The sequence below is a fragment of the Nelumbo lutea genome, chromosome 4 (assembly GCF_056320005.1).
Source record: "Nelumbo lutea isolate HS-2025 chromosome 4, American lotus-T2T, whole genome shotgun sequence".
Taxonomy (NCBI): domain Eukaryota; kingdom Viridiplantae; phylum Streptophyta; class Magnoliopsida; order Proteales; family Nelumbonaceae; genus Nelumbo; species Nelumbo lutea.
In genome coordinates, this window is record NC_142687.1 from 30,770,966 (window position 1) to 30,798,632 (window position 27,667).

General features: G+C 37.9%; 1 protein-coding gene and 1 pseudogene across 1 annotated transcript in view; one reads left to right on the forward strand and one right to left on the reverse strand.

Moving 5' to 3' along the window:
* LOC148854954 (2-oxoglutarate and iron-dependent oxygenase domain-containing protein CP2-like) overlaps positions 1 to 15,690 on the reverse strand; it is a 59,898-nt gene extending 44,208 nt beyond the window's left edge. Inside the window, exons 1-6 of the mRNA XM_088982290.1 lie at positions 15,533 to 15,690; positions 14,919 to 15,411; positions 8,953 to 9,000; positions 735 to 911; positions 485 to 635; positions 273 to 359 (exon numbers count right to left, since the gene is read on the reverse strand). Of these exons, the coding sequence (XP_088838416.1) occupies positions 273 to 359; positions 485 to 635; positions 735 to 911; positions 8,953 to 9,000; positions 14,919 to 15,221 (766 nt within the window). The 5' untranslated portion in view covers positions 15,222 to 15,411; positions 15,533 to 15,690. The remainder of the gene's footprint in view (positions 1 to 272; positions 360 to 484; positions 636 to 734; positions 912 to 8,952; positions 9,001 to 14,918; positions 15,412 to 15,532) is intronic.
* A 7,759-nt stretch (positions 15,691 to 23,449) lies between these two features.
* On the forward strand, positions 23,450 to 24,519 carry LOC148854955 (adenylate isopentenyltransferase 5, chloroplastic-like; annotated as a pseudogene).
* The last annotated feature ends 3,148 nt before the right edge of the window (positions 24,520 to 27,667 follow it).

Sequence of the window (27,667 nt, forward strand, 5' to 3'; positions counted from 1 at the left end):
TATCATCTTGTCTTGAGTCATGGTGCTCTGTAGTTTATAGTATTCACTCTTCTCAAAAAGCAATACTTTATGTTTTCAATCAAAAGAAAATAACATAAATAAAAGGTGTCAGTTGGATCATCTAACAAAGTCAATTGACATGGTTTCCAGTGATGTGGGATTAAAACCCATCTCCATCCTCCCCCAATAACCTGTTTGCCAGTAAAAAAAATAAAGAACATAATTGTAGTAAGGCATTCAAGGAAAAACAGAAAATCAAGACAAGCACATACCCAAGTCAACATCCCTATCTTTTCCATATTCAACAACAAAACCGTGATGAGAATCCAATGTAGATCCACCAACTTCAGCAAAAAATACTGCACAACAAACAAAAATTTATACTAACAAACATTAAAAAAAGTCTAAGCATTTCCTAGCCCATTTTGTTTTAGAATTACAGTATTAATAATTTCACAACTTTGTTTTAAGGAAAAAATATCACCTTTGGATATAGGGCGTATGAAGTCATCCATTAGCTTGTCAAGCATTGTTTCGAGGCCAAAATCATCAAGAACAGCACCAAACTTATTCATTGTATTTGGACGCATGATTCTGAACTTGGCTTCTCGAACCCACTTTTCAAAATTTTCCACCTAGAGAATCAGAAAACCTACCATAAGGAACCTAATATTCTAAATGATAAAAAGTAAATTATAATCTATCTCAGTAACTAACAAAAAGGACATACACACCTCAGAAAGTAACAGCTCACAGAAACGTGGCTGGAGCATTTCAAATGTATATACACCTGGAGAGGGTTCTGATATTATACTTCTTAAACTCTCCTCTGTGTTCTCACTGATTGCTTTGATAAATGACGGAACAAAGAAGGTCGTAGGGTGTATTGTATAGAGTTCTCTATGCAAAGGCTGCAAAGGAGGACAAGAAAATGACAAATAGACAATAAAGTAAGAAAACTAAAGGATTTAATGCCTAATGCATTACATCTGCAGATGAAGAAGTCAAGAATATCATATAACCTCCATGGGATGCACAAATGTTTTTTCCATGCCAAAACATTGGCACTCAAACAAGCATAGAAAGAAAAAGTTGCAATAATCCTCAAAGAATTTGAAAGCACTAATATGCCCTTTTTCAAAGGCAATGGAATGATATATGTATATATATATATATATACAGTGAATAAATTTAAATAGATAAAAGGATCAAAGTGAAAGATGTACTAGTTTAAGAACAAAGACCTGATATTATTACATTTTGCAAAGTTTTACTATTAACTATGAAATTTGTAGTGGAAAGAACAGCATACAGCAAAGGGAAATTTACCTGGTCAAATATGCAGGAATATGTGGTAAGTTGTAGGCTCGACAGCATAGTTGTCAAGGTGACGCCTAGGCAACAAGGTGCCCTTTGAGGCTCACCTCACCTAATCGCCTAGCAGTTTTGTACTATGTATTGTAAAATACTTCTTTATTCTTTATTTTTTTTACATTATAAAATAGGCACTATTAAACTAAAATACTCATTTTGTGTGTTTACATACTAATTTGTTTTAATTATTTTCTTATTTGTTAGGATTTAATCAATACAAACATTGCTAAATTCTGAAGACTACTACTACTACTACTATTACTACTTTTTCTTTTCTTCTTTTCCTATAACAAAAATAAGGATCCAGACCCTATATTTTTTTTATTTTCTTTTCCTTCTTTTTTTTTCTTCTCATGAATATGTTGATTTTCTATACTTTAACATGAACTCTATACTTTTCTTATCAAAATTATGAATAATTATTAAGGAAATATGGCTATGGTACCTAGGGAACTACCCTAGGATCTATATTTTCTAAATAAAAAAGTCCATCGCCTAGGCGACAAAGCGCCCCCCAACGCCCAGCCTCGCCGCCTTGACACCTTGAAAACTATGCTTGACAGATTTTTGATGACGACAAATTGGGAAGAGAATTTTCCTAACTTGTTTCAGGAGATTAGACCTTGGTGCACTTTGGACCAATGGCCAGTCACTTTGCAAACAGCAATTATAAGAAGGGAGATTTCCCCTTTTAGGTTGGACAAGGTTTGGACCTTTCACAAGGACTTTCAGTCAAAAGTGGCTCAGTGGTGGGAGTGTAAGATAGAAGGATGAGCTAGTTTTTGCTTCTTGCAGAAGCTGAAGTATTTGAATGCGAAATTAAAGACTTGGGGCAGGGAAGAATTTAAACCCTTTGTGGAAGAAAAACAACACTTTAATTCGAGAGCTGGAAGAGCTAGATTTCAAGGAGCAGAATGGGATATTGGATGGATAAGGTAGAAGAAAGAGGGAGGCCCTGAGGAAGGTTGGGAAAAGATTATCAGGAGGGAAGGAAGTGTATTAGAGGCAGAGATCCATAGTAAGATGGTTGATGGAAAGAGATAATAATACAAGATTTTTTCACAGCTACGCTTCAGGAAGGCAGAGAAAAAATTACATCCCTAATCTGAAGGTGGGTCAAAGAGAAGTGGAGGCTCAAGAGGAGATTGCAGAGACCATTATAAGTTTTTTAAGGAGCTGTATATACAAAGGACAGCAGTAGGAGTTTCTTTAAAGAGAACGCTTGGGATGGCCTTATTTTGTCAGAGGTAAAGAAGGCTTGGCCGGAGAAAACTTTGATGTGCAGGAAGTCAAGGAAGCTGTATTCAGTATGGATGAAGACAGGGCCCCTGGGCCGGATGGTTTTGCCCATGTTATTCTACCAAGTTTGTTGGGAAACAATATAGCCTAACTTATTGGAAGTGTTCAAAGAGCTCTTTAACTCAGCCATTTTAAATAAAGGAAGCAACTCAACTTTTATTACCTTAATTCCAAAAAAGGAAGGCTTATTGGAAGTTAAGGACTTTAGGCCGATCAGTTTGGTTGGAAGTATTTATAAAATATTGGCCAAGGTTTTGGCAAGAAGGCTAAGAGAAGTGATGATAGACTTAATTTTTAGCAACCAATTTGCGTTTGTGAAGGATAGGCAGATTACTGATAGTACTCTAATGGCCAATAAATGCCTAGAAGATTGAAAACAAAGAGGTAAATCAGGTGTAGTAGTTAAACTTGACTTGGAAAAAGCGTATGAAAAAGTTGATTGGGATTGCATTCTAAATATTTTGGAAATAAAAAAAAAAAAAAAAAAAAAAACTTTGGAAGCAAATCAGTGCGATGGATAAAAGGTTATATCAGATCTGCTTAGTTCTTGGTGTTATTAAATGGAGAGCCTAAAGGCTTCTTTCAGGCTAGCAGGGATCTCAAGCAAGGTTGCCCTCTCTCCCCTTCCTATTCACTACGGTAGCTGATATCCTAAGCCATTTTATTGAGAAAGCAAAGGGTCTGGACCTGTTGAAAGGCTTTGAAGTTGGAAGGGAAACCACTCATCTGACCCATTCATTATTTGCTAACAACATCATCTTATTCTTGGAGGCTGATCTAGAAATTACCAACAACTTGAAAAGGGTAATCACCTATTTCAAGATGGTATCAGGTCTTTAGGTAAACTTCTCTAAGAGCAACATTATGGGAGTGAGCATAAGAGATAACGTTGTGTTGAAGTTCAAGAAGGTGTTAGGTTGCAAAGTGGAGAAGTTCCCCATTTCCTACTTGGGGATGCCCCTTTGAGGGAATCTGAGAAGTCAAGGTTTTTGGGACCCAGTGGTGAAGTGTGAAAAAAGGTTGGCTACATGGAAGAAAAGTTACCTCTCAAAAGGGGGAGGCTCACCTTAATCAAGGCCTCTCCAGCTAATCTGCCAACTTATTTTCTTTCTTAAGCCCAGACTTGAAACTCCAGCGGGATTTTTATGGGATAGGGGTTAAGAGAAGAAGAACCATTCAGTCTGTTGGAATAAAGTCTGCACCCTAAAGAAGTTGGAGGTCTCGGCTTAGGTTGAATTAAGGAGAGGAATGCTTCATGGAAAATGGCTGTGGTGATATCCTATTGAAACTGGTGCTCCTTGGACTTATGTCATTACCAACAAATATGGGAAGAATGCCAACAGTTGGGATAGCCAGGTTCACTCAAATCACGTGAAAGCCAGCAACCCTTGGAAAGGTATCTCCTCTACCCACAAATAACTTCATTTCTTTTATTAGATACAAAGTGGGAAATGGGGATAAAATCAAGTTTTGGACTGATATCTGGTGGGGAGAAAACACCTTGGCTATTTCCTATCCCCGCTTGTTCAACCTTTCCCTAAACCAAGCTGCCATTGTCACCTCTTGTCTCCCTGTTTCTCCCCTTGAAACCAACTAGAACTTAAATTTGAGAAGACCTTTAGGCAAGGTTTTAAAAACTGACCCGGAACCGGAACCGTTCTGGCCACCGGTTTCCAGGTCGACATTTGACCATCCAATTCAAACAAACAGCCCATTCCAAGTTAAAAAACTAAAAAATTAAAAATATAATTAAAATAAAAAAATGGCTAAAAACCGTTGAACAATTTGAACAGGTCAACAGTTCGACTACCCGGGTCAGTGGGTTGCTGACCAAATCAACGGTTTTTGAACAAGGGCCGGGTTAAGGGTGAAATGGTATTGGTTGCCTTGATGGTTCCTGGGCCGAACAGTCTGACCGTCCGGGTCAATGGCGGTTTGAAAACACTGCCTTTAGGGATGTAAAGATTGTTGAAGTTGCAGATTTGATACATTCCTCAAAAGAGATCTATATTTCCTCTTCAAATCCAGGCCAATGAGTTTGGAAGCCTCACCCTATTGGTACAGTCACAATGAAGTCTTTCTTCAGGGTCTTGGTATCAGAAGGCAACATTTCTAGGTTCCCCTTCAAGAAGATTTGGTGCTCCCATATCCCTCCAAGGGTCCTTTTTTTGGTGGGAGGCTTTTTTGAAGAGAATAAATACCTGTAACTTGATCGAAAAAGAGCAAAGGTAGATTGTGTCCCCCCCCCCCCCCCGTGTGCGCCCTTCGCTTCAGTAATGGTGAATCAGTTGAACATCTTTTGCTGCATTGTCCAGAAACAAAGATTTGGTGCCACTTCCTCAATCTGGTTGGTTACAATTGGGTCTTTCCTGAACAAATTGAGGATTTTCTTTGGCAATGGTATGAAGGAGGACTAGGCAAAGGGGGAAATTATACTGGTGTACAGTAGCTCAAGCAGCAATGTGGAGTGTGTGGGAAGAAAGAAAAAATTGAGTTCTTGATAACAAAGCTAGATCCCTTAGAGACTTGCTCTCTCATATAAACTACCTTCGGAGGAGTTCAAAGGAGTTTCTTTGAATGACCTCCAGCAGTCCAGCGGAATGTGGTGGAGCTTTTATTATCCTCTCTTGCTCCTTTAAGAATTACCAGATTCCTTCCTTCATGGGAAGAGGAGGTGACCCTAAATTTCGATGGTAGTGCTTTGGGAATCCTGGAACAGCAAAGAAAGGTAGTGTCTTCAAGAGGAGGAATGGAAGTTGATGGCAGGCTTCCAGTAGAGAAAATAAGGGTGCTGATTCTACCAAGGCTGAACTCTTAGCTTTGCTAACTGGGCTCCATATTGCAAGAGAGCTTCGTTTGACTTCTCTAAATGTCAAAGGTGATTCTGTTAATACAATAAAATGGCTTGGGGAGAAGGATGGAGGCCCTTGAAGGTTGGCTCACTACCTGGCTGAGGCAAGAGACCTAGTGGACTCCTTGGTTGTAAAGCTCAACTAGATTCCTAGAGAGTTGAATTCTTAGCAGAAAGTCTACCCAAATCCAGAACATACAAGGAAGCTTTGTATAGTAATAGAAACCTACCATTGTAATCCCTGTGGTTGGCTTCTTTTCTTTGTATATATTCTCGTATACAAAGCCTGGAGCAGAAAATAGGAGAATTTGCCACTAGACCTAGGACTTTTTTTTATCATTAATAGATCAAGCACTTCCATTAATAGGCAAATTTGTAGAATTTGCCTCTTGACCTAGGATCCCCGATTCACCCCTTGTCTTAGTTAATCAGATACAAATTTGCCTCTTGATCTAGGATCCCCGATTCACCCCTTGTCTTAGTTAATCAGATACAAATTTGCCTCTTGATCTAGGATCCCCAATTCACCCCTTGTCTAGCTAGTCAATCAGCATAATCAGCTACAGCACTGGCTGATCTTCTAACCCATCTACATGAGATGTTCAGATTATTGCCTAGAAATCTAGCCTCCCTCTGTGAACTTCTAAGCCCAAGGACTTCTCTGCCCTTCCTATCATCCACCCAATCACCAAGGTAGTAGTTCGTTCCACTTCCAAGCTTCTCGGCTGCAGTTCCATGCACAATCCAAATCCTGGCAGAAGAGCTAGAATTGTATTTCCATTGTAAACTCTAATCACTTCCTTTATACCTGAGTTCCATGGTTTCCAAAGCAGTATCCATCCAAATTCAATTTTATTGAGCCCACAAAAGGAGCAATAGGTCCATGTTCTGTACAATCCCCATGGTGTATGAATCGACCTAGGAACTTCAATTTATAATGATATATAATCTTTAAGTAAAGTGCTGGAATTCTTCTTGACCTAGGACAATATGTGCATATCTTCTGTATGTAGATCTTGCCAAGGAGTTAAGTCAAGTGAGATGTAGAATCCTATGGAGTTTACCTCCTGTTGGAGGATGTGGAAGGAGAAAATGAGAGAACGATTGCCATTTGATCATTGCCTAAAGCATTCTCAGACAGGCAAAGTCGAAATTAAATAATCATCCAACACATTTCAAAGAGTTCATAATAGAAACTTTGTTGTTTCTAAAACATGTGACCTTTCTCCTAGGGAGACCCAAAGATTTTTTTTTTATGAGTAGGGAGGCTCAAAGATTTCCTCCACATCCTTCCACACCTATTCCGTTTTGTATTTTTAATAACTTATATATATATGACCACTGATCAGAAACATAGAAATATAACTGTGGTATATGCTCTGGAAAGCTAAAAAAAGTAATTCATCTCATTATATTAAATTGCATTACCATTTAAAAAATGATCACACAATGCTCTGGTTACCATATTTATCATGGCATCTAAGAGTCGGTTTTCTTTTTCCTGCCCCCATTCTCCAAGGCAATGAAATTATTCCTAGGTCAGAAATTAAAGTGTTGTTTGGATAGACTCGTGCTTTATAAACTTGCGAGTACGAAAGTATTAAGTACAAATTATACTTCTTCCATACTTTTAAATGTAAAATGCATTTTGATGAAAATTTTTCAAAACCATACTTTTTCAAAATAAAAGTAACACATGGTGTTTGGATACAACAAAATGCTGCACGTGTGAATTCAACATAACATTGATATATGCTGCCACATAGTGTATCCAATGCGATGTGGCATTCATATATGCCACCACATAGGGGTGATCATCAAAAACCAAAAATTCTGGCTAACTGAACTGATCAGTTTGGTTTCGGTTTGGTATTATCTATATATAGATAGATAGATAGATATGCATGTGCGTTGCACATCTATCTAGTAAATGTGCACGTGCACATCCGGTATTTTCATATATACTTTATACTAGTAAATGCGAACGTGCGTTGCATGTGATCATTTCAGTAATAATTTAAAAAAATGATAATTTTAGTAATGGTATTGAGATAAGCGGGAGGGAATACCGGATGCAACCAATTAGGGGTTGTGTGGTTAGATCATAGCTGAGGTAGTGAGGTTGCCTTTGATAGGAAAGAGGTAATAGGAGAAAAAGCTTGCAAGATAGAAGTGTTAATGTCAGAGGAAAGTAGGTTTTTAATGGTGTATGTGGAGAGAGTATGTCTTTAATGGCTTAGATTGGTTGATGATTTTAATGTAAGTGTCAGTTACATGATTTGTAATATGATGATTAATACAACTCCAATTGTTTTAATTACCACTTCTTTATTAAAATGTTAAAATACAAAATTAACCCTTTGAAATCTATAGATGAGGGGCAATTTATGTCCAATAAAAATTCCAGGAAAAGAGACCCCATTGGCACTTTTATAAGTAGTATAGATTATCTATATGTTATAAATGAATATATGCATTATATATAAATATATAATATATAATATATTATTTATTATTTATAATATTTTATGTATTTCTAGTATTTTATTATATATTTATAATATATACTATAAATATCAAAAAACCGAAAAACTGACCAACTGAACTGGCGGTTAACCAGTTGGCTTCAGTTCAGTTTCGGTTACCAGTTTTCCAAAAAACAGTAGTACCGGTATGGTTTGGAAAATAGGCCCACGGTTTGGTTAACTAAACCGTGAGCTCCCCTACTACCACATGCCATAAATGTGCCATTGAATACATTCAAGTGCCACATGGCATTATATGCTGCCACATGGCACATACATGTCATTGAATACATTTAAGTGTCATGTGGAATCCACTCATGCTGCCATGTGACACACACATACCATTGAATACATTCAAGGGCCACATGGCATCCATATATACCACCACATGATAATTGAGACATAAATGCCTCTGAATACCTTGAAGTGCCATGTGGCATCCATATATGTTGTTGTATGACAAACATGTATCATTGAATACATTTAGGTGCCACATGGCATCCATATATGCCACCACATGGTACATGTGTGTCATTGATGCCATGTGGCATCCATATAGGTTGTCATATGGCACACACATGTTACTGATGCTATGTGGCATCCATATATGCCACCACATGGCAGACATGTCATTGAAGCGTTCAAGTGCCATGTGGCATCCATATACGCAGCCATGTGGTGGGATTTTAATACCACATGTAAAGTATTTTAGGGGTTCAAAAGCCTGAAATATCAGCCAACTTCGTGGTTGTGGAATTTTTTGTACTTTTCCAAAGTATGAAAGTGAAAGTATAAAGCACATGAAACAAATGCAAAGTCGTGCTTAGTATGAAAGTACTTCAAAAAATGCCTATCCAAACAGCACCCAAGATAACCAAACAAAAAGTATACAGTGAAGTGTACCTGATAATTTGATATTATCTTCTGCCTGTACTCTCTATGCCTCTGAACCTGAAACATGAAAAAAAAGGAATATCATAATTTATTTGGTGAGGATAAAATTGTGTCCATTGCAAAAGGAAATATGGATCTGCTTTTTTCTCTTTTTTTCATTTTTTTGGGGGGAGATCTGGAGAACAACTAGCATTACAAAGTAAGAGTATTACTAAAATATGCAATAGCTCAGCAAATGGAAGGAGAAGATTCAATTAACCAACTCCTAATAGTTGGAGTTAAGGCTAGGTTGAGTTAAAATCAGAACAACTGGGATTAAAATGTAAGAATATTACTAAAATATGCAATGGGTCAGCCAATGGAAGAAAAAGATTCATGTAGCCAAACCCTGATTGTTGGGGTTAAGGTTGAGAGAGTTGAATTGAGTATACAATATATCAGCAATAATAACTTTCAAGATAAAACAAGCTAGGATATAAAAATTTTCAAGTATTTCCAAATATTAAGCTAAGACAGCTTCAAAGAATCAAATTAATTGCCTCTAATGCATAAACAAGGGAAGTAAAGTCTAATAATTTCCAATACAAACAGCCAGGTTCTCAGAAGGACAACAGGTTATTTCTTGATGCTTACTGAAAAAATTTTAAACTAATACTTCATATGCCCCATCTCAATGGAACTATTAATCAACAACACTATCTCTTTTGAATTTTTTTCATATTGAATTTTCAATTACCAAAAGAGACCCTGTCTCATTAGTTTTTTTTTTTTTTTTTGATAAGTTCCTTTCTCATTAGTTTTATAAACTCAACGTTTACCACTTATCAACAGGAAAAAGAGATGTTCTCTCTCATACTTGTAAATTCAAACTACAGTAAAATCCTGCAACCGCACAGCTGAATCTGATACAGCTGGAATCATAACCAAAGGATATATTTTTACCAGGTCCTTGCTTATAGGACAAAAAAAAATTAACATAATGACCTCTTTGATGAATATTTCTTTTTTCGATAAATGGTAAAAAGTGTTGTATTATGACATAAATTTGAAATGGGAGGGCAAGGTACCCTCCTCTATACAAGTATCTCTATATCAGAAATCAGAAACCTCTCAAAAAGTATCACTATATCATGTACAGTGATATACAAAGAGTAATCACAAATAATTGAGTTCCAGTCATTTGTAAAATCTGCTACTGAAACAGCTGAGAATTGATGCAGCACTCTAGCCCATCTGGCTAACACCCACTCTATCCTACTCATTAGATCTCTGATCTTCACATCAGGAAGCTTTCCCTTGGAAAACCCTGCAGTTCCTCTCTTTCCAGACCCTCCAGCAGAGTGCAAAAGACAGCTGGTCCCAAAGGATTCTCCCATTAACCGAAAACCCATTAACTCTCCAAGATGATAACAGATCAACCCATGACTGGGGAAACACCCATTGCCTATGGAACAGCTTTACGAAATGGTACCAAATCAATAATGTAAACAGGCAACGGATAAAAAGATGACTTGCAGATTCAGAGGCCCGGCCACACAGGGTAGCATGTATTGTCCAGATTCATCCCTTCTCTGTTTAGCAAATCCATAGTCTGAATTCAATCCCACACAGCAGACCGTACCATGAAAATGACTTTGGAAGGAACCTTTGCTTGCAAGATCCAGCAACAATCAACCTTGGTGAAATAACCAACTAATGCCTTATAACAGGACTTAGTAGGAAAAGGACCATGATTGCACCCAGGTCCAAACTCTTGTGTTCCCTCAAATGGATATTTAACTGGACATCCTCCAACTTCTCAGCAACTTATCCACCATCTCTACCTCCTAATCATTCAAATTGCACCTAAACTTTGGCACCCACACCAATTGTGGGCTGGCGCAGTCAACAGAATCCTTGACAGAGGTGTATCAATCTTCAGCTATTTGGTACAGAATAGGAAATACATCACACGGTGCCCGGTCACTGCACCAAACATCTGTCTAAAAGAAGACTCTATCACAAGTCCCAGTGACTCCCAGCCCAAAAGAACAGGACTTGTATTTACCTTCTATCACCTGCCTCCACAAGAGAGATTTCTCTTCCCCTAACCAAAGCCACTTTGACAGTAGTGCTTTGTTCATCAAATTCAGCTGTTTAATACCAATGTCACCTTTCTCTTTGGATTCATAGATCTTGTCCCAAGCAACCAGATGCAGTTTTTGGACCTAATCAAGGTCCTCCCACAAGAAATCTCTGTGCAGCTTCTCCAGAACAGAAACAACCGTAGCTGGAATAGTAAATAAAGACATGTAATGAGTGGGGAGGTTAAGAGAGTATGCTTTGAATGAGAACAATTTTTTTCCCATTTCAATAGCAATCTCCTTTTTCAACCAAAGAGCTTCCAGAAAAATGCTCAATAACAAGATCCCATATTATTGTAGAGGTATAATCGGCACCCAATGGAAGCCCAAGATATTTTGTAGGCAAGTTAGGCCACCTGACAGCCAAGGGTTGAAGCAAGATCATTGATGTGAGGAACATCCCCAACTGGGATTAGCTGACTCTTCTGTAGAATGACTTTCAAAGCAGAAACCGATTCAAAACAGATGAACAAACATCGAAGGAATAACATATCATCCTGCTTTTCCCTTGCAAAAATGAGGGTATCATCTGAAAATTGCAGTAATGGCACCCTTAGACCAATATCACTTACAGAAAAACCTTCTAAGTAGCTATCTTCCTCAGCCTTTTTCATCATTCTGCTCAATGGGTCAACTACAAGAGAGAATAGCAGTGGGGACAAAGAGTCCCCCTGTCTAAGAGCCCTCTCCCCTGGAAAATAATCAACTGGAGCACCGTTCACCATGACCTAATACATAGGTGCTGAAATACAACTATGAATCCATCATCTCCATAACAAACCAAAGCCCATCTTCCTCAAAGTATAGTCCACATAGCTCCAGGAAACATGATCATACACTCTCTCCAGATCAAACTTGCACATGACACCTTGGAATTCCTTGCCACACCCTAGAGTCAATGCACTCATTAGAAATCAAGGATTCAAGGGACTGTCTAGAATCTGCCCGTCCACAAAAGCTTCCTGATAAGGTAAGACTAATTTATCCAACTTTATTAAAACTTCCAATTAGGCTAATAGGTCGGTAGTCTTTGAGATCAGCCGCCCCTTGCAGTTTGAGATCGAGTGAGATAAAAGTGGATCTAGCACCATCAGACAGGCCATATTCCTCGTAGAACTCCTTCAAAGATGTCACTAAATCATCCTTAATAAAACTCCAGCATCTTGTGTAGAATACCATGGGAGTTCCAACATGAATTATGAATATTTATCTCCTTAAAGGGACTACAACCTCCAATCTCCCACTACCAGTCCGTTCTTTGTGCCTTGCAGATTTCCCCATGTCACATGCTCATAACCCTTCTTTTCCTAGGTCAGGAAGTAAACATTCATGGCTTGTTAAAGACATCTAGACCTGGGCAATGGAATAACCTTTCAAAAAGAATTTAGTAACCACACAAAATCCATTTTATAGTTAAGATGGCAATTACCTGAATCAGATTTGTAAGTCTAAATAATTAAGATTCTGGATACTCCACATTTGATTTGAAACTCCATAGTTATTTAGATATACTAATTACTAAATTAGTAAATGCACAACAAAAAGAGAGAAGAAAAGACCACTGTATTCCCATTTAAGATACCACCAAAATTCAACTGAATTTTCAAGTAGACTTACACATTTCAAAAGAGAGAAAGAGAGGAGAGAAGCTAAAAATGCTACATAATACATTTATACAAAATAAAAGATGTTACATATGAAACTGACTATATGTAAAACAACTTCAAATTTCTTACAATGATAACATGTAAAAATTGAGGAAGCTTTCCCACTAAAAATTGACCATAAACATTAAAATACATTAAAGTACAAAAGGACACAAAGATAGGAAATTTGGAAAAAGAGGTATCATTTTAAACATTTCACATAGCAAAGTTTCATTTTCGAATTACAGAACCATTGCATAATGTTGAACCCAGCCAGTGTTTTCAACCCATCCAGTTGGATTCAACCCATCACCTGGTCATGATTGACCCATCCCAGCCAGTGTTTTCAACCTATCATTGACCCTTCCAGTTGGACCATTCAACCCACCACCCGGTCATGAGTCCAGTCCAGGTTAACCCTAAACCCAACGTTACTTAAAAACTGTTGACTTGGTCAGCAACCCCCTGAGCTGGGAAGTTGAACAGACAACCTGCTTGACCCAATGAGCAGGTCAAGCATCAATATCTATGTTCAAATTGTTTTTATAGCATCTATATCTATGTACGTCAGGACAACCACAAAATTATGTATTCATGAATGTACTATTTTCTGCATATAGGTGTTGTTATTGAAAAAATTAAACATCAAAACAAAAATATATATTATATATGCAAACTTCCAGAAGCCATAAGGCCCATAACTTTGTGCTCAGTTGTCAGATTTTTCTTTTTTTTATATTCTATAACTTTTTGGTTGCGATACCTAACCTTTGGCAATTTTTTGCACAAGGTAACCATTCTCAGACTCTAAGCCACATCTGCAAGCTTGTCAGCCCAAGATTTTACCATTGCACCAAGCAATAAGCCAATAACCTCTTTTACATTTTCCAATTACAAGTAAACAACAATCCATCAAAAATAAAATTGATCAGAATATTCCATGGAGCTGCAAACTAACATGCAGCTGACATATTTATAAGGGAGAAAGAAAGAAATTATGTTCATAATGGAAGGTCCACACAACAGAAATCAGCAGTTCCAGTTTTTGAATTGTAATATTGAAAAAAAAAAATCAACCTTTTGTAAATTTTTTTCAATTTATCCATTAGTTTTTATTTTTGAGTTTCTTTTTTACTTCACACAAGCTGAAAATTCATGCCAAAAACACCCAAATCTGGTAAAAGTTTTTACAAAAGCATAAATTAACTGAACATATGTACTGGTAAAAATACCTCCAAAAATTTAACCTTTGATTTTTTTTATAATTAAACCTTTGATTCAATTCAAACTAGAAATTCACACAAAAAAGACGAAGAAAGTCCAAACCTTGGTAACTTCAACTTTTCTCATAAATCTTGGGCAATCCAGGTTTATCTGGTGCCATGATACCCAAATACCTATACATGCCTAGCATACCAGTAACCAGATACTGCATGGATACTTCTATATGTAATCTAGCATTAACACTTATAAGAACCTAACCTTCAGTATTTTCTTGCACAAAGTGGTCAATCTCAGACTCAAATCCATGTTCTCAGGCATGGCAGCCCAAGGTTTAACCATAGCACCAAAGCAACGCAATCTCATGAGAAAAAAAAAATCCAAATTTAAATAGATTTTAAACAAAATATAAGTAAATATGCATGTGTATGTGTGTAAAAACGTATGCATGCATTTATATATCCGTATATTTTCATACTTACATGTGTTGTAAGTGAAAAAAGAAACTAATAAAAAGCCAAGTATTTTGGGGAAATTTTTAAAAATTATGGAATTAATCTACCGGAAAAATGGTGCCGTAGGGGAGAATTCACGGTTTCACAAATTTATTAATTATTACCCAATCAAAAATCAAAATTGTGCCAAATTTTCACCATCAATATAAGTAATAGTTACCATCCCGATAAGTGAGGAGGGGGTTGAATTCTGGCATATTTTAACATCTATTAAGATATTCCCCACCGTTACTTATTAAAAACACTTATGTCGCATAATACGATATTTAGCAGAAGAAAATAAACAGCTTTGTCATCAGTTGAACTTAGTTTTCCAATAAACACCCTTTCTCAATTAATAAAATTAAAGAACAACCATAAAGATAAAACTTACAGCAATTCGCTCAATAGTGAGAAAGGAAAAAGATATTTAAAAAAAAAATCAAAAGAAGCTACAGATATTTCAAGCAGAAGAGATCTCTGAGACCTACTCTGGTCCGTTCTCCTTCGGGCAAATACCGCGACAAAATCTCCTTCATGTACTGAACCTTCGCGTCTCTCGAGACGTTCAACATACTCGGAGGAAGGTATCGCTCCAGCGAGCTGAAAACCGAGGGGCTAAACTCCAATTGCAAGTCATCGTAGTTCTCTGGCTTGTGATCAGTGTTGGGATTCAACCGAAGCCTATGACTTGCGTACAGCGGACGGCTCGAAGCGACGACGCCGTTGCCATTTCCATTGCCATTACCAGTCTGAGATTCTTCTCTCCGACCCACAGAACCATCGCAGGACATATTTACAGAGTGAATTTGCAGAGAGATAGAACCAGTATTACCTAATCAACAGCAATGGCGGATACCGAGCGCATCTCATGGAGAATTCTGAAGAAAAGTTTCAAGAATTCAGCTCAGCTCGGAGAAAGAGGCAGTGAAAGTGGACGTCAGAGGAATCCGTTGCAGTTAGGGTTTCGCGAACCTTGAAGCTCTGTGCGTGAAAAAACACGAAAAATATAAAAGATAAAAAAAAAAAAAAAAAAAATTATTCTTACGTAACTCTGATACGAGACTGGCTTAACGGAATGCCCATGAATTTTGAACAAAATTACCAGAATCAGGCTTTGTTTATGACAAACAACGAAATGGATATAGAATAGATTCAGAATCAGATAATAGGATTTTTAGGGTTTGAGACTGAGACACGAGTATGGGGGAGTTGGGAACAGTTTGTCTGCATCTCAGCCTATTAATTTCGTACTCCAGTTCTAGGGATAATAGATTATCACCTCTTTATCATCAGTTAGATAATGAAAAAAAGATTCCATTTAAATGGTCAAAACTTACCTCATTATAATCTACAAGGATGTGTTTGATTGCGGTGAGGGTGCAAATGAGAAGAATATAAATACTGGTTTAATTTTGTTATTTTTGTTTTGAGTTTTATTTTATTTTGTTTTAAATCTTATTTTACTTTATTTTTACTGTAATCAAACAAAATAAGATAAAATTTAAAATAAAAATAAATTAAAATTTACCCGCAAACTATTTGCATTACCATAATTTTGCACTGTAAAATCAACCAAACGCAGCCTAAATGATGGATTATAGAGGGTGGTCCCAAATAATCGTTTAAAATTTTTACTTTTTATTTTAGCCACGTGCTCTAATCACTTTGAGTTTGAAGTTTATAGCTTTCTAATTGGAACAAAGTTACTTGCTTCCTTTTTTATTACTTACCATCAATGACATGCGCTTTAGATATTAATAAAATGATTTTTATATCCTGTTGCTTTCATGGAATTGGGTTTGTAATGGGAATTAGAATGGTCCAAGTGTCCAACCATTTTGTTAGGGGGGATTAGAATTCTATTTCCATTATTGGTCAAATGACATTCTCTCATTGGAGGGAATGGTCATTCTTCCCCTCCTTGGGAATAAAAATCCAGTCTAGTTGATTTTGATTCTAATTTCAATTTCAATTTTAATTGTAAATCAAACAAACCCTTAATTCCATAAGACTAAGGTTACATTTGGCATTTCTTGTTTTAAGGATTTATTTCCTTTTTAGGGAAATGCCCTATAAACATTAAATTTTTAACTACAAAAATGAGATAAATCCTTAAAATAAGGAATGTCAAATAAAACCTAAATGGATATAGCCTACAAGAATAAAAAGAGAGAAACACTAATGGCCCGGGGGGTGAGGTGTTGATTAATACAAAGAGAGAGAGAGAGAGAGAGGGACTGCAGTGCAATTGTCTTGTTTGATAAGTTGGAAAGTTGTAATAAAAATGATGAGGGCTCCATACACATGAAACATTGGACATGAGACATGGAATTGATCACATCATTACTCTTACTCCTTATACATAATAAATGGACCACAACTGTGATGCATGTATCTAAGATAAATGCTTCAAGGGTTATGATAGGATAATGAATCAATTCATATTAGACTAAAAAAGAAATAAATCTAAGTCCCCCATCTTATAACTTTTGTTTTATTGTGCTAACTCCTAAGTCCAAAGTCTTAATTCATACCAGAAGAAATTGCTTGGATGGTGGATCAGTATCTAGTTTTACCCAAATTATACATTACGTTTTGTCATTCCATTCTATTTAATTAGTGTCATATACAAAGAATCATCTTTGTATATATCCAAATACAATTCATGCATATTTGAATTATTTAGGTGTTTCAAGTTAGTCTTTTTTGTGTTAAAGTGGATTAATTAATTGATCTTAAGAGGCCATTTTTATGGTCTAATATATACAGTGTATTTTTCCTCTAATGGGTCCTTATCCATAAGGATAGCAAATTATCTTATAAGCTAAACTCAACCTCTTTTCTCAAACAATATGGGGCAATGCTTCAAGAGGCGAGAACAAGGGGAAGAACAAAACAATAAAACCAAACTTTTTCCAAAAAAAGGGGATAATTAAATATTTATATATTTTGAACCTTCCCTCCAAAACACAAATCCAACAAAAAATTATCCAACCTATCGGTAATTTGATAAGCTGGTAGCAAATGATATTGACTTATTTGAATTAATAAAATTCTATAAGACATGATATTTAACTTATTTGAATTAATAAATAATTTTGTAGCAAATGATATATATGACAATAGGACATAGGAACTCACATCCTTTAATCTGCACCGTTTTGCACAAGATGACAAATGGCAATTTGCCATGCCAACCTATCCTTCCTTGTTTCAAACTTAATGTCAATATATAGATTAATGTTAGATTATTATTCATCTCCTCCTAGCTAGTAAAGAGGTCAAATAATTCCATTTTCTTACAATTCCTTTCTTAAATCACAAGGATTCATAGAGACTACGTGTGGCAATTTCCACAACCGCCTCCCTTTTTAGGCCATGTCGTTGTTGTGCATAATGGAAGAGCACAACTAAGAAAGAGTGTCGTGTACGGACAAGGAAGTGGGCTCCATCAAGGAAGAGGAAACCTCCCAAAGCCCTATCCATTTGGGACACAGACACCCAACTATAAGTAGGTATTCCCCATTCGAGGTAAGGGACATTTTTTTTAATTGCACTCTTTGAATATTTCTTTGCACTATCTTTTTTGGCCTGGACCAGAGCTATTTCAACATGCCCAGTTTGGCCACATCCTTCTCGATCCTACTGACTTGAGTGTCGGAATACCTACTCGGGGAACAATTCGTCGGATCTCTAACCTTTCTCTTGGTTGCAGGTCTCGATGCACAGCTTTGTTCTTCCACTTCGTCCTCATCCAATTGACATGACTATCTGATTGTGTCCTCAATTCAGAACACATCGGATTGGATAACATCAAGAGGCATAAGACCTAACCCTAATAATTATACAAGGAACAATAGTCCTATAAACCAATGAGAGAAAAAACCAAAAAAAAATACAAATCAAAATCACAAAATAATGAGGATGATAACCTTTGTTTATTCTTGATGATCTTCGAACTTTTGATTGAGATGACTTCTGGACCTCCTTAAACTTAGAATTCTAATACTTAGCAATGCTCATAGTCTAAAGAAGATGTAGATGAGAGAACTAATGGGTGATGAAGACTAATACATAAAATTGTGTATCTTGCTTTGGGCAATGGCTATCACTAGTTAACTACCCAATGAGCACGAGATTGTTGGTACTTGGTATGTAGGACGAATCTGAGCCACTTGAAGAGGCTAAAGAATCCTTTAACTGGAGTTTGCAATTGTTGTTGTCCTTGACGGGTATTTCTCCCAAAGTCTCAATCAACAAAAACCAAGGTATATGGCTGAATGACCTAGCCAACATGCCCAATTCCCCCAACCACTTGTCAAGTCGGCAACCTAATCGGAACAGAGAGAAAAAAAAAAAAAAACAAGGCAAAGACGAAATCATTCATTCAACAAGTTTTATGTCAATAATATACTACATACAATAACATTTAGCAAAACATGCCTCTCCTTTCTTCAAACCCCCTTCCCTATTTCCTCCTTAAACTCTCTCTCCTTTCTTCTTTTTCCCTTTTGTCATTAAGCCACATCAGCAACCCATTCCCTATCTATCCTATGATTGGAGTCTCTCTCTTTAGTGATCCATAATTCCTCATTTCTAGGTGACATAATCGTTATGGATGGACCTGACAATTGGGCTGGGTGGGTCGGGTTCAGGTTGAGTCAAGACACTTTGGGTTGATTTCGGGTTGGGTTGCCAAATGCTAGACCCTAACCTTAAATGTTTGGGTTAGGGTTGACCAATGGATCAATTCAAGTCATCCCAAAAAATAATTGAAATTTAAAAACATAAAGAAAAAATACATGAAAAATGCCAAAATTAAAGGAATTAATCTTAAAATTCCAAATATAAAATAAAAAAAACTTGAACATTTAACAATTCAAAGAATAAACAATAAAAACTAAAGACTAAATGGAAAAAAATAAAGAGTGGAAACTTGTATCAATGCATAAATAGTCCCAATTAGACTTGGCAATGGGGTCAGTAAGTTGACCTATGACCCAACCCAACTTTTTCCAGGTTGGGTTGGGCCAGGTCATTCTCCCATTCAGGTAGTTAAATATGAGACCCTAATCCTGTTTTTTCAGGTTGGATTGGGTTAAGTTCATGGGTTGGGTCAACTTTTTGCCAGGTCTAGTTGTGGACTTGGACTCTCTCTCTCTCTCTAAATCCCAATCCTTTTTCTAAAATCTTGTTACTAACTTCCTATTTTTGTTCTTTGTTTTTATTCTGATCAATTGGAGTCTTTCTCTTTGGTAACGCACAAGTCCTTATTTTTAGGAAGCACAACTGTTATGGAGCCTCTCTCTTCCTAAAATTCAATCCTCTCTCTAAAATCATTCATTTTTTAAATTTTTCTAAAATATCTCCCACTCCTAAAATATCTCTCCTAAATTTTAATTTCTTTTAATTATTTAATTGTAAGAGAAAATAGAACACATGTCTCTGGACATGTAGAACCTGTTTTTTTCAAAATTTTGGAGAGTGGACATATAGAGCCAATCTCTCTCTCTCTCTCTCTCTCTCTCTCTCTCTCTCTCTCTCAAGTTTCATGCTACTTCTGTCATGTTATTGGAAGATTTTCATCCATTAACTTTGCACTTTTCTAAACATGCAATACCTCCCTTTTGAATTTTCAATAATAGAGGTTATATGAATCACTAGCATTCCACCTCGTTGGTCATTCTTCTCATTGCATAGGCATTCATTGATCCACCTTCTCAAAATTGTCATCAATAACTCCAACTTTATTTTTTAAGTTTGTTTAATTGCTAGCGTAGTATGAGTGACTGGCAAGTGATATTGAAATTTGGATTTCCTAAACGATATGTATACACAGTCTAAAATGGCTTTAGAACATACTATATACAACTTTCACCAGTTTGGAACATACAGGTGAAAAATAAGACTTCAAATGGTTCATAAAAACCCAATCTAATCAAATAATAAGGCCCAACCCAGACCTAGAAATTAGTATAAGTACACTAATTTAGATATTATATTAATTTAATGAATAAATAATACTAATTATGTCAACTTAGATAATATTAATAGTTTCTTTTGGTATAAACATAAACCTACCTAGTAGTTTTGTTAATTTAATTTACAATATAGTTTAGTTAGTTTAATTAATAAAGTTTATTTACAATATAGTAATTACTAGTGAGGACCCGTATGATGCACGGGAAATGCACGAGAAAAATCTAAAAGGTTGAATAATTTTATTTACTATTAATTGATTGATAAGTTAATAATCAAAATTTGGTGTTAATTAACTAAAAATATTCAACTTTATTATTAATATTTAAAATTGTAATAATTGTATTTTTATTTAATGTTGATTTAAAGAAAATAATTATTGTTAATTTAATATGAACAAATAATTTTTAATAAATTTAAATTTTTAATCATTTGTAGTAATTTTAATAAGTGTTATTATTTTCATTATTTTTAAATGAAATTTTGATTGACTTTAAATAAATAAAAATAATTACAAAACCTAACATTTTTATTAATTTCATTAATGATTAACAATTATATAGGAATGGCAATGGGGCAGGGGTAGGGATGGGGTCCTCGTCCCTAGTGTCAGGCGGGTTCAGGGCAACAAGGCACCCACTCCCCGTTAGGGACGGGGAACCCTCGAATTTCCCCACCTTGTTCTCAATGTTGGGTGAGTTTAGGGCAAGGCACCCACTCCCCGTCAACCTAATATTCAATTTGGTGACGAAAATGACCGAAAGGATATACTGAGTATTAGCCATATGGTAAATTTCTAAAAGTATACTAAATTGTCTTTAATGTTCAAAAATGTAATTTTATGAAAAACTTTGGAAAACTTATTACATTTGTGTAATTTTGAAAATTTATTCAAATTTATTTTTAAATTATTATTAAATAATTTATTTTTTAAATGGTTTACTTACAAAATTACATTAAATTATCTTATATTTTCTAATATAAACTAATCAATAATTTCCTTTTTCCAATATTATACTAATTTATCTTAATAACTTGTGTAGTTATTGGTTCAAATTACAATTTTCCCTTTCCCATACTCATTTATCTTTAATAATTTTCAATACTTTATAATGAATTACATAACTTTTCAATAGTTTTCCAGAATCTATCAAATGTAATAAATTTTCCTAAAATTTCCAAAATATTCCAATAAATTTTAATAATTATTTAATACATTTTAAATAAACTTTCAAAAGTTTTCCAAAAGTACAATATTATATCTTTTCGTTTCCAAAATGTTATTTTAGGAAAATGTAGTTTTATGATTATTTTTGAAAAATTTATTACATTTGTGTAATTGTTAAATATAATTCTCACTTTTCAAATTTATAGAAATTAGTTTAAGAGTTTTCAATTTCTATAAAATGTTGTTAATTAACATGAATATAACAATGTTTACCCAAAATACTTTAAAATGTCAGGATGAGTTAATTAATAACAATATTTTTAATTTTTGGTAATTTACCATACTAATAAGAATATTTAATTGCTGGTAATTTACTAACCGCACTTATTAACTTTTGGTAATAACAGTATTAAAATTCATTGAATATGGGTTGGATTAAATATTGACCGTATTTAAATATTTATTAATAATATGAATATTTTAAATGGGAGATAGTGGATATAGATTAGGGGGAGAGATTTTAGGAATTGATTGGGGAGTGTGGTAACATGGTATTTACAAATGGCTTAGAGGAGATATCTCACGAGAGAGATTGCGTGAATATTTTTAGGTAGTTGGGTTGGAAATAGTGATATGGCTTAATGGGAGTGGTGGAACGAGAAGATGAGCGAGATTTAAGGAGAATGCAAGGTTGGGGTAATGGAGCAAGGAGAGACAGGTGGTGTGGACCGTTTTTCTATATTTATATATATAGATAGATAGATAAATAGATCATAATTGAATATAGTGCATGGTTTTTTCCAATTTAGTTCGAAATTATTATTTATGCAATGCATGTTTATTTCAATGTTATATGCTTTTGGTTGAAATGCACTACACTGGAAAATTAATCATGGTTAAAAGAAATTATATATAAAACTAATTTTATTAATGGAGATAAAAATAGAAATAGAATAGGAAATTAAATTAACTACTCCCAAAAGGGAAAAGGGAAGTAACTTGGATAGTGGTTGAAGTGAGCCAACCTTAATTTGTTTTATATATAAAACTAATTTCGTTGTCTTCGACCGAGGACGGGAAATGTTATAGATATTCACATCATTGTTTTTCCTGCCTTCCTCCGATAATTAATTTGTTTCTTTCCTCTTTCTTCCAACGTTAGATTTTTTCTTCTGCGGCAGCCATAACCTGACAGACGATCATCACCATCATCGTAACCTCAGTAAAACTGTCTTCTCTTCTGTTTTACATTCATGTAAAGACCTAAAAACACTTAAACAGGTCCACGCTCTATATATAGGCACCAGAATATTGAAATTGTGCTATTCAACAAGCTCACGGTTTCTCATCATTGTCTTTGGAACTTTGGATGGTTTATCGAGTTTTCATTCATTAGTTACAGTAGGTGGACTGACATCGATGGATTCTTTCCTCAAGGATTACAACGCAGCACCTCAAAAATGTTGCCTTGCTTAATTATCATCAGTTGTCTTTTGCTTGGTATTAGTGTGGGTTTGGTAAATCAGGTTAACTCCTCTATTCAACAACAATCCTCTCCTTTTATAATCTGATTTTATTTTTCCTCCATTAATTCAACCCATCTTTAAGTTTTCTTTTTGATAACATGTTTGAAACCGTTGGTTTGGATTCATAAATTAATTAAATTGTTTGATTTGGTTACTTGTTGCAGTCTATGTCGCTTTATCTAAAGGTTCAAAATATCAATACAACGATAGGGGCGTATCCGCCTGGCTCATTCTTCTTTTTCTTTTAATTTTTTTTTTTCAATTTAATTCAGAAGGGTCAGTTTAAGGCCATCTACCCCCTAAACCATGGTAAGCTAGAGGTGAACCTTTGCTTTATCTATATGAGATGGCTCCTTATAAGTATTGCGGTTTACTGAATATCGGTTTCCAACTTATCGATAGGAATAAGCTAGAGGAGGCCAAAATGAAACTCCGCCTCATTTGTGGCACAGATGATGTGAATGAGGAGTTTGCCAATTTGGTAGCTGCTAGCGAAGCATCAAAAGGAGTTAAACACCCATGGAGAAACTTTAGGCTACGTTTGGTCGCGGTGTAAATCTAAATTTACACCGAGGATTATTACATCGATGGGTTCATGAGAGTGTAAAATGGGAACCGGATGTTTGTCCCATTTAACACTCTTCTTGTTTGGTAAATCAATGAGGTGAAAGTCCATTGCAACCGAGATATTGCAGTCCTTGCCAGTTGGCCATGAAATATAGCACCACGAGTGGCGGTGAGCGATGTATCAAACCCAGTTCTTGCGTTTAGCCGCTTCTGTTGAAGTTCCATCCAAGAATATAATGGGAGCTTGCAATCGCACCAGTGGACAATCTTGAGTTCCGGTCGAGGTAGGACTGCTGCTTCCTCTGGGTGGACGTGTGCTTGCCTGTGCTCCACTCGTCTTTGTCCAAGCGAGTCGACCGCATGGTTGAGGCCAGGTTGGTGGACGAGGTGCGGAGGTTCTTTGAACCGGAAGCCGACTATTCTCGGGGAATCAGGCGGGCCATCGGGGTGCCGGAGATGGACAGGTTCCTCTGAGCAGAAGCTGCAGCATCGGCAGACGAAGAAACCCTGGCGATACTCATCGAGGAGATCAAGGTGAACACTTGCACGTTAGCCCGTTGCTAGTTGAAGAAAATTTATCGGTTGAAGGAGCTACTGTGAGGGAAAATGCATTGCCTTGACGTCACTGAAGTGTTCTTGAAGCACGATAAGGAAGTGGAGGAGGCTTGGGAGAAGTTGGTGGTAGGGCCAGGCACCAACATCGCCAGGCATTTCTTCTACAAATCCGAAGACCACGCTCCCACCGCCTCCGCCGCTGTGGCAACCATCAAAGCGGCGGTCATGGGGAAGGCAACCACTGCTGTTCTCGTTACCGCCTCTCTGTTCTCGTTGGAGGAAGATGATGAATAGATAACCACTGCTGTCACCGCCTCTCTGTTCTCGTTGGAGGAAGATGATGAATAGATAACCATTGCTGTCGCCGCCTCTCTGTTCTCTGTTCTCGTCAGTGGTTAACCTTGCCCCGGCAGATCGGTTCTTGCCCCGACAACCACTACTATCACCGACGGTTAACCACTACTGTCGTCGCCTCTCTATTCTCAAAGGAGGAAGAGAAAAGGAGAGAGAGAGAGAGAGAGCGCGATGTATTTATTATGCCTTGGTGCTCCTCAAGATCATCGGGTTTGGATCTAGTGCATCTATTATGTCAGCCATCATCATTGGTTTGGATTTGTGCAGTGGTGCAACATCATCACCATCATCGTATCAACAACCATTTTAGTCTCAAGGTAGAAGACAATGAATAGTGTCTTCTTTCAAGGTAGAAGATAATGAACAATGTCTTCTTTTAAGGTAGAAGACAATGAATAATATCTTCTTTTGAAGGATGATTTTGGTATTTTTAAAACTTTTAAGTGGCACATGTTATCGTGTGATCTAAGCAACCGAGGGACTGTTAACTGCAGGAACCTATTAGTACTGATGGAGGAAGATTTGACCCGACCCCTTGGCTACGCGACACGTGGAAGCAACCGAGAGTGACTTGGAAGAAGCGCCAGCTCGACACGTAGCATGCCCACATACCCGAGCCCCGAACTAAAAAGTCCCGAGATCCCTCAAGGAACCTACGACCCGAGCTCCGAACTAAAGTGCCGAGCTCCCTTGAGGAACCTATGACCCAAGCTCCGAACTAAAGAGCTGAGCTCCCTTGAGGAACCTACGACCCGAGCTCCAAGGTAAAGAGTCCCGAGCTCCCCAAGGAGGAACCCGAGCTCTCCCTTTGAGGTCCTGAGCCTTGCAAGGAGCACAAAAGGAAAAAGACCCAAACTGCCCACCCAGGGGCAGTTCAGGCCATACTTCTGTCCAAACTCAAGACTTCGCCTCGCACACCACTTCGGCTCCAAGCCGCCTGGCTGAACAACCGTACCTGACGCCCAGGAGACCGTACACGGAGATGGTACACCTGACTAATTAGGGGAATGACACATGACAGCCGCCATCCAACGGCCACCTGCCACCGTCATCCTAGACGGACAAAGGCAGCCCTGGAAACTAGCAGTGGAGGTTATGACACCCGAACTGACAACTGGCAGTGGAGGCTATGACACCCGAGCTGACAATTGGAAGAAGAGATGACACCTGAACTGGCAGAGGAAGTGACTTGATCTGGCAGAGGTAATGATGCTCGAACTGGCAAAGGTGTGGAAGTGAGTGTACAGGGTGATTATAAAGGGCCCCCATCTCACAAAGAAGAGGGTATGTGATTCTTGCGTTTTCTAGTCTTAGAATTCCTAATTTCCCTTGCCTTCTAAAGAACACTAACTTGAGCTTCGGAGTGTCCCAACCGGGTGCTTCCCCGGAAATCTCCATTTTCTTCCTTGTTTCAGACACCTCCAATCTCGTTAGAAGCGAGGTAACCGGCAGTTAGGACAAACCAGGTCGCGCATCATCATTTGGCGTCGTCTGTGGGAAAGACTTCAAAAGGCCTCCCCTAACCTTTAACTCTCTCTCTCTATCTCTCAAAGAAACCTTAGCTTCCATGGCTTCTCCCCGCAACAACAGGCACAACGTTGACTCGAATGCTGTAGGGGAACACCCCTAGCCCGCCACTGTGTGCATAGGACAGTTCACCGTTCCCCTATCGACGGACGGAATCCTCAGCCCCAACGTACTAAACATGGTGGCACCTATGAATGTTCCCCTTCCTCTCCCTATCGAGACAACCTTTGCCGAACCAACTACTGTCCCCCTGGCGACTAGCCAAAACCAGTTTGATAGCTTGATGCAGTGCATGCGGGCAATGCAAGCCCAAATGCAGCAGTTCCAGCAGCATCAGCTCCATCAGCATCAAGCACTGCACTACATCTCTCAGTATCACCATCAACAGCAGTTCCCCCAACTGCCTAAACTAATCACAGATTCCACCCCGGCACCCCGCTCCGAAGCCAGTCAATCCCTCCCCTCAGGGTGGATGCCTCTACCGAGGAGAAGCCTCCCAACTTCAGAACCCCTCCAAGAGCCAAGCCTCATCCTCGGGCAGGAGGGAAAGACCAATCACCCCCGCCTCGCAGCTCACCGGCGGATCGGGAACCTCCTTATCAGCCAAGTCAGCACCTCGGCACACCAAGCTTGAGCTACCGCTCAAGTCGGCAGACTAACAACAGTCCGGGCCCATCGAGCTCAACACTGCCGAAGCTAGCAGCGTCAATACTAGGCCCTCTAAGCAGCAACGAGACGCCGGTGAAGTCGCCAAACTTTCACCCGCATCCTGCCCGAGCTCCAAGGTAAAGAAGGGAAAAGCTTAGACGAGGTAAAAGCTGCCCCTATTCTCTCAGCCCCTTCCCCCTCTCATCAGAACTCCTTGCAGTCCCCAGGCCCAGAGATTTCAAACTCCCATCTCTAAACAAGTATGATGGGTCCTTCGACCCCAACGACCACGTCGATGCTTTCTAGTCCCAAATGCACCTGGCAAGGGCCAGTGAATCCTGTATGTGCGTGGTCTTCACTACCACCTTCAGGGGGTGGCCCACACCAGGTATAGGAACCTGGCCCCCGGGTCAATAAGAAGCTAGACCCAGTTTGTGCAGGTCTTCACCGCACATTTCGTTACCAGCAAACGGTGCCCCAGAACCGAGGAGAGCATCTTTGAAGTAGTCCAGAGAGAAGGAGAGTCCATCCGGGGCTACACCAAGCGGTTCAATGATGCATGCTTGCAGATACTGCGACTGGACCCCATGGTGCAGCTCGCGGCAGCCAAGAGAGGAGTGACACACAAGGAGTTCAAGTGGCACATAATAGTTAACCAGCCCACGGCTGTGCCTAAATTCCTCAAGCTCGCAGACAAATTCATGAGAACAGAGGAGGAGATCAACCAAAGGACTGAAAGTGGGATCAAGAAAAGGAAGAGGGAAGGCGAGCCCTCCAACCCAGATGATAGAAGAAGGAAAGACCCAGCTCGGGAGACGAAGCCAAGCTAGCCGTTCCAAGCTCTCTTAGCAGCTCGGACGGACTACACACCCTTAAATGCGAAGCGGGCCGAGATCTTAATGACGATCAAAGA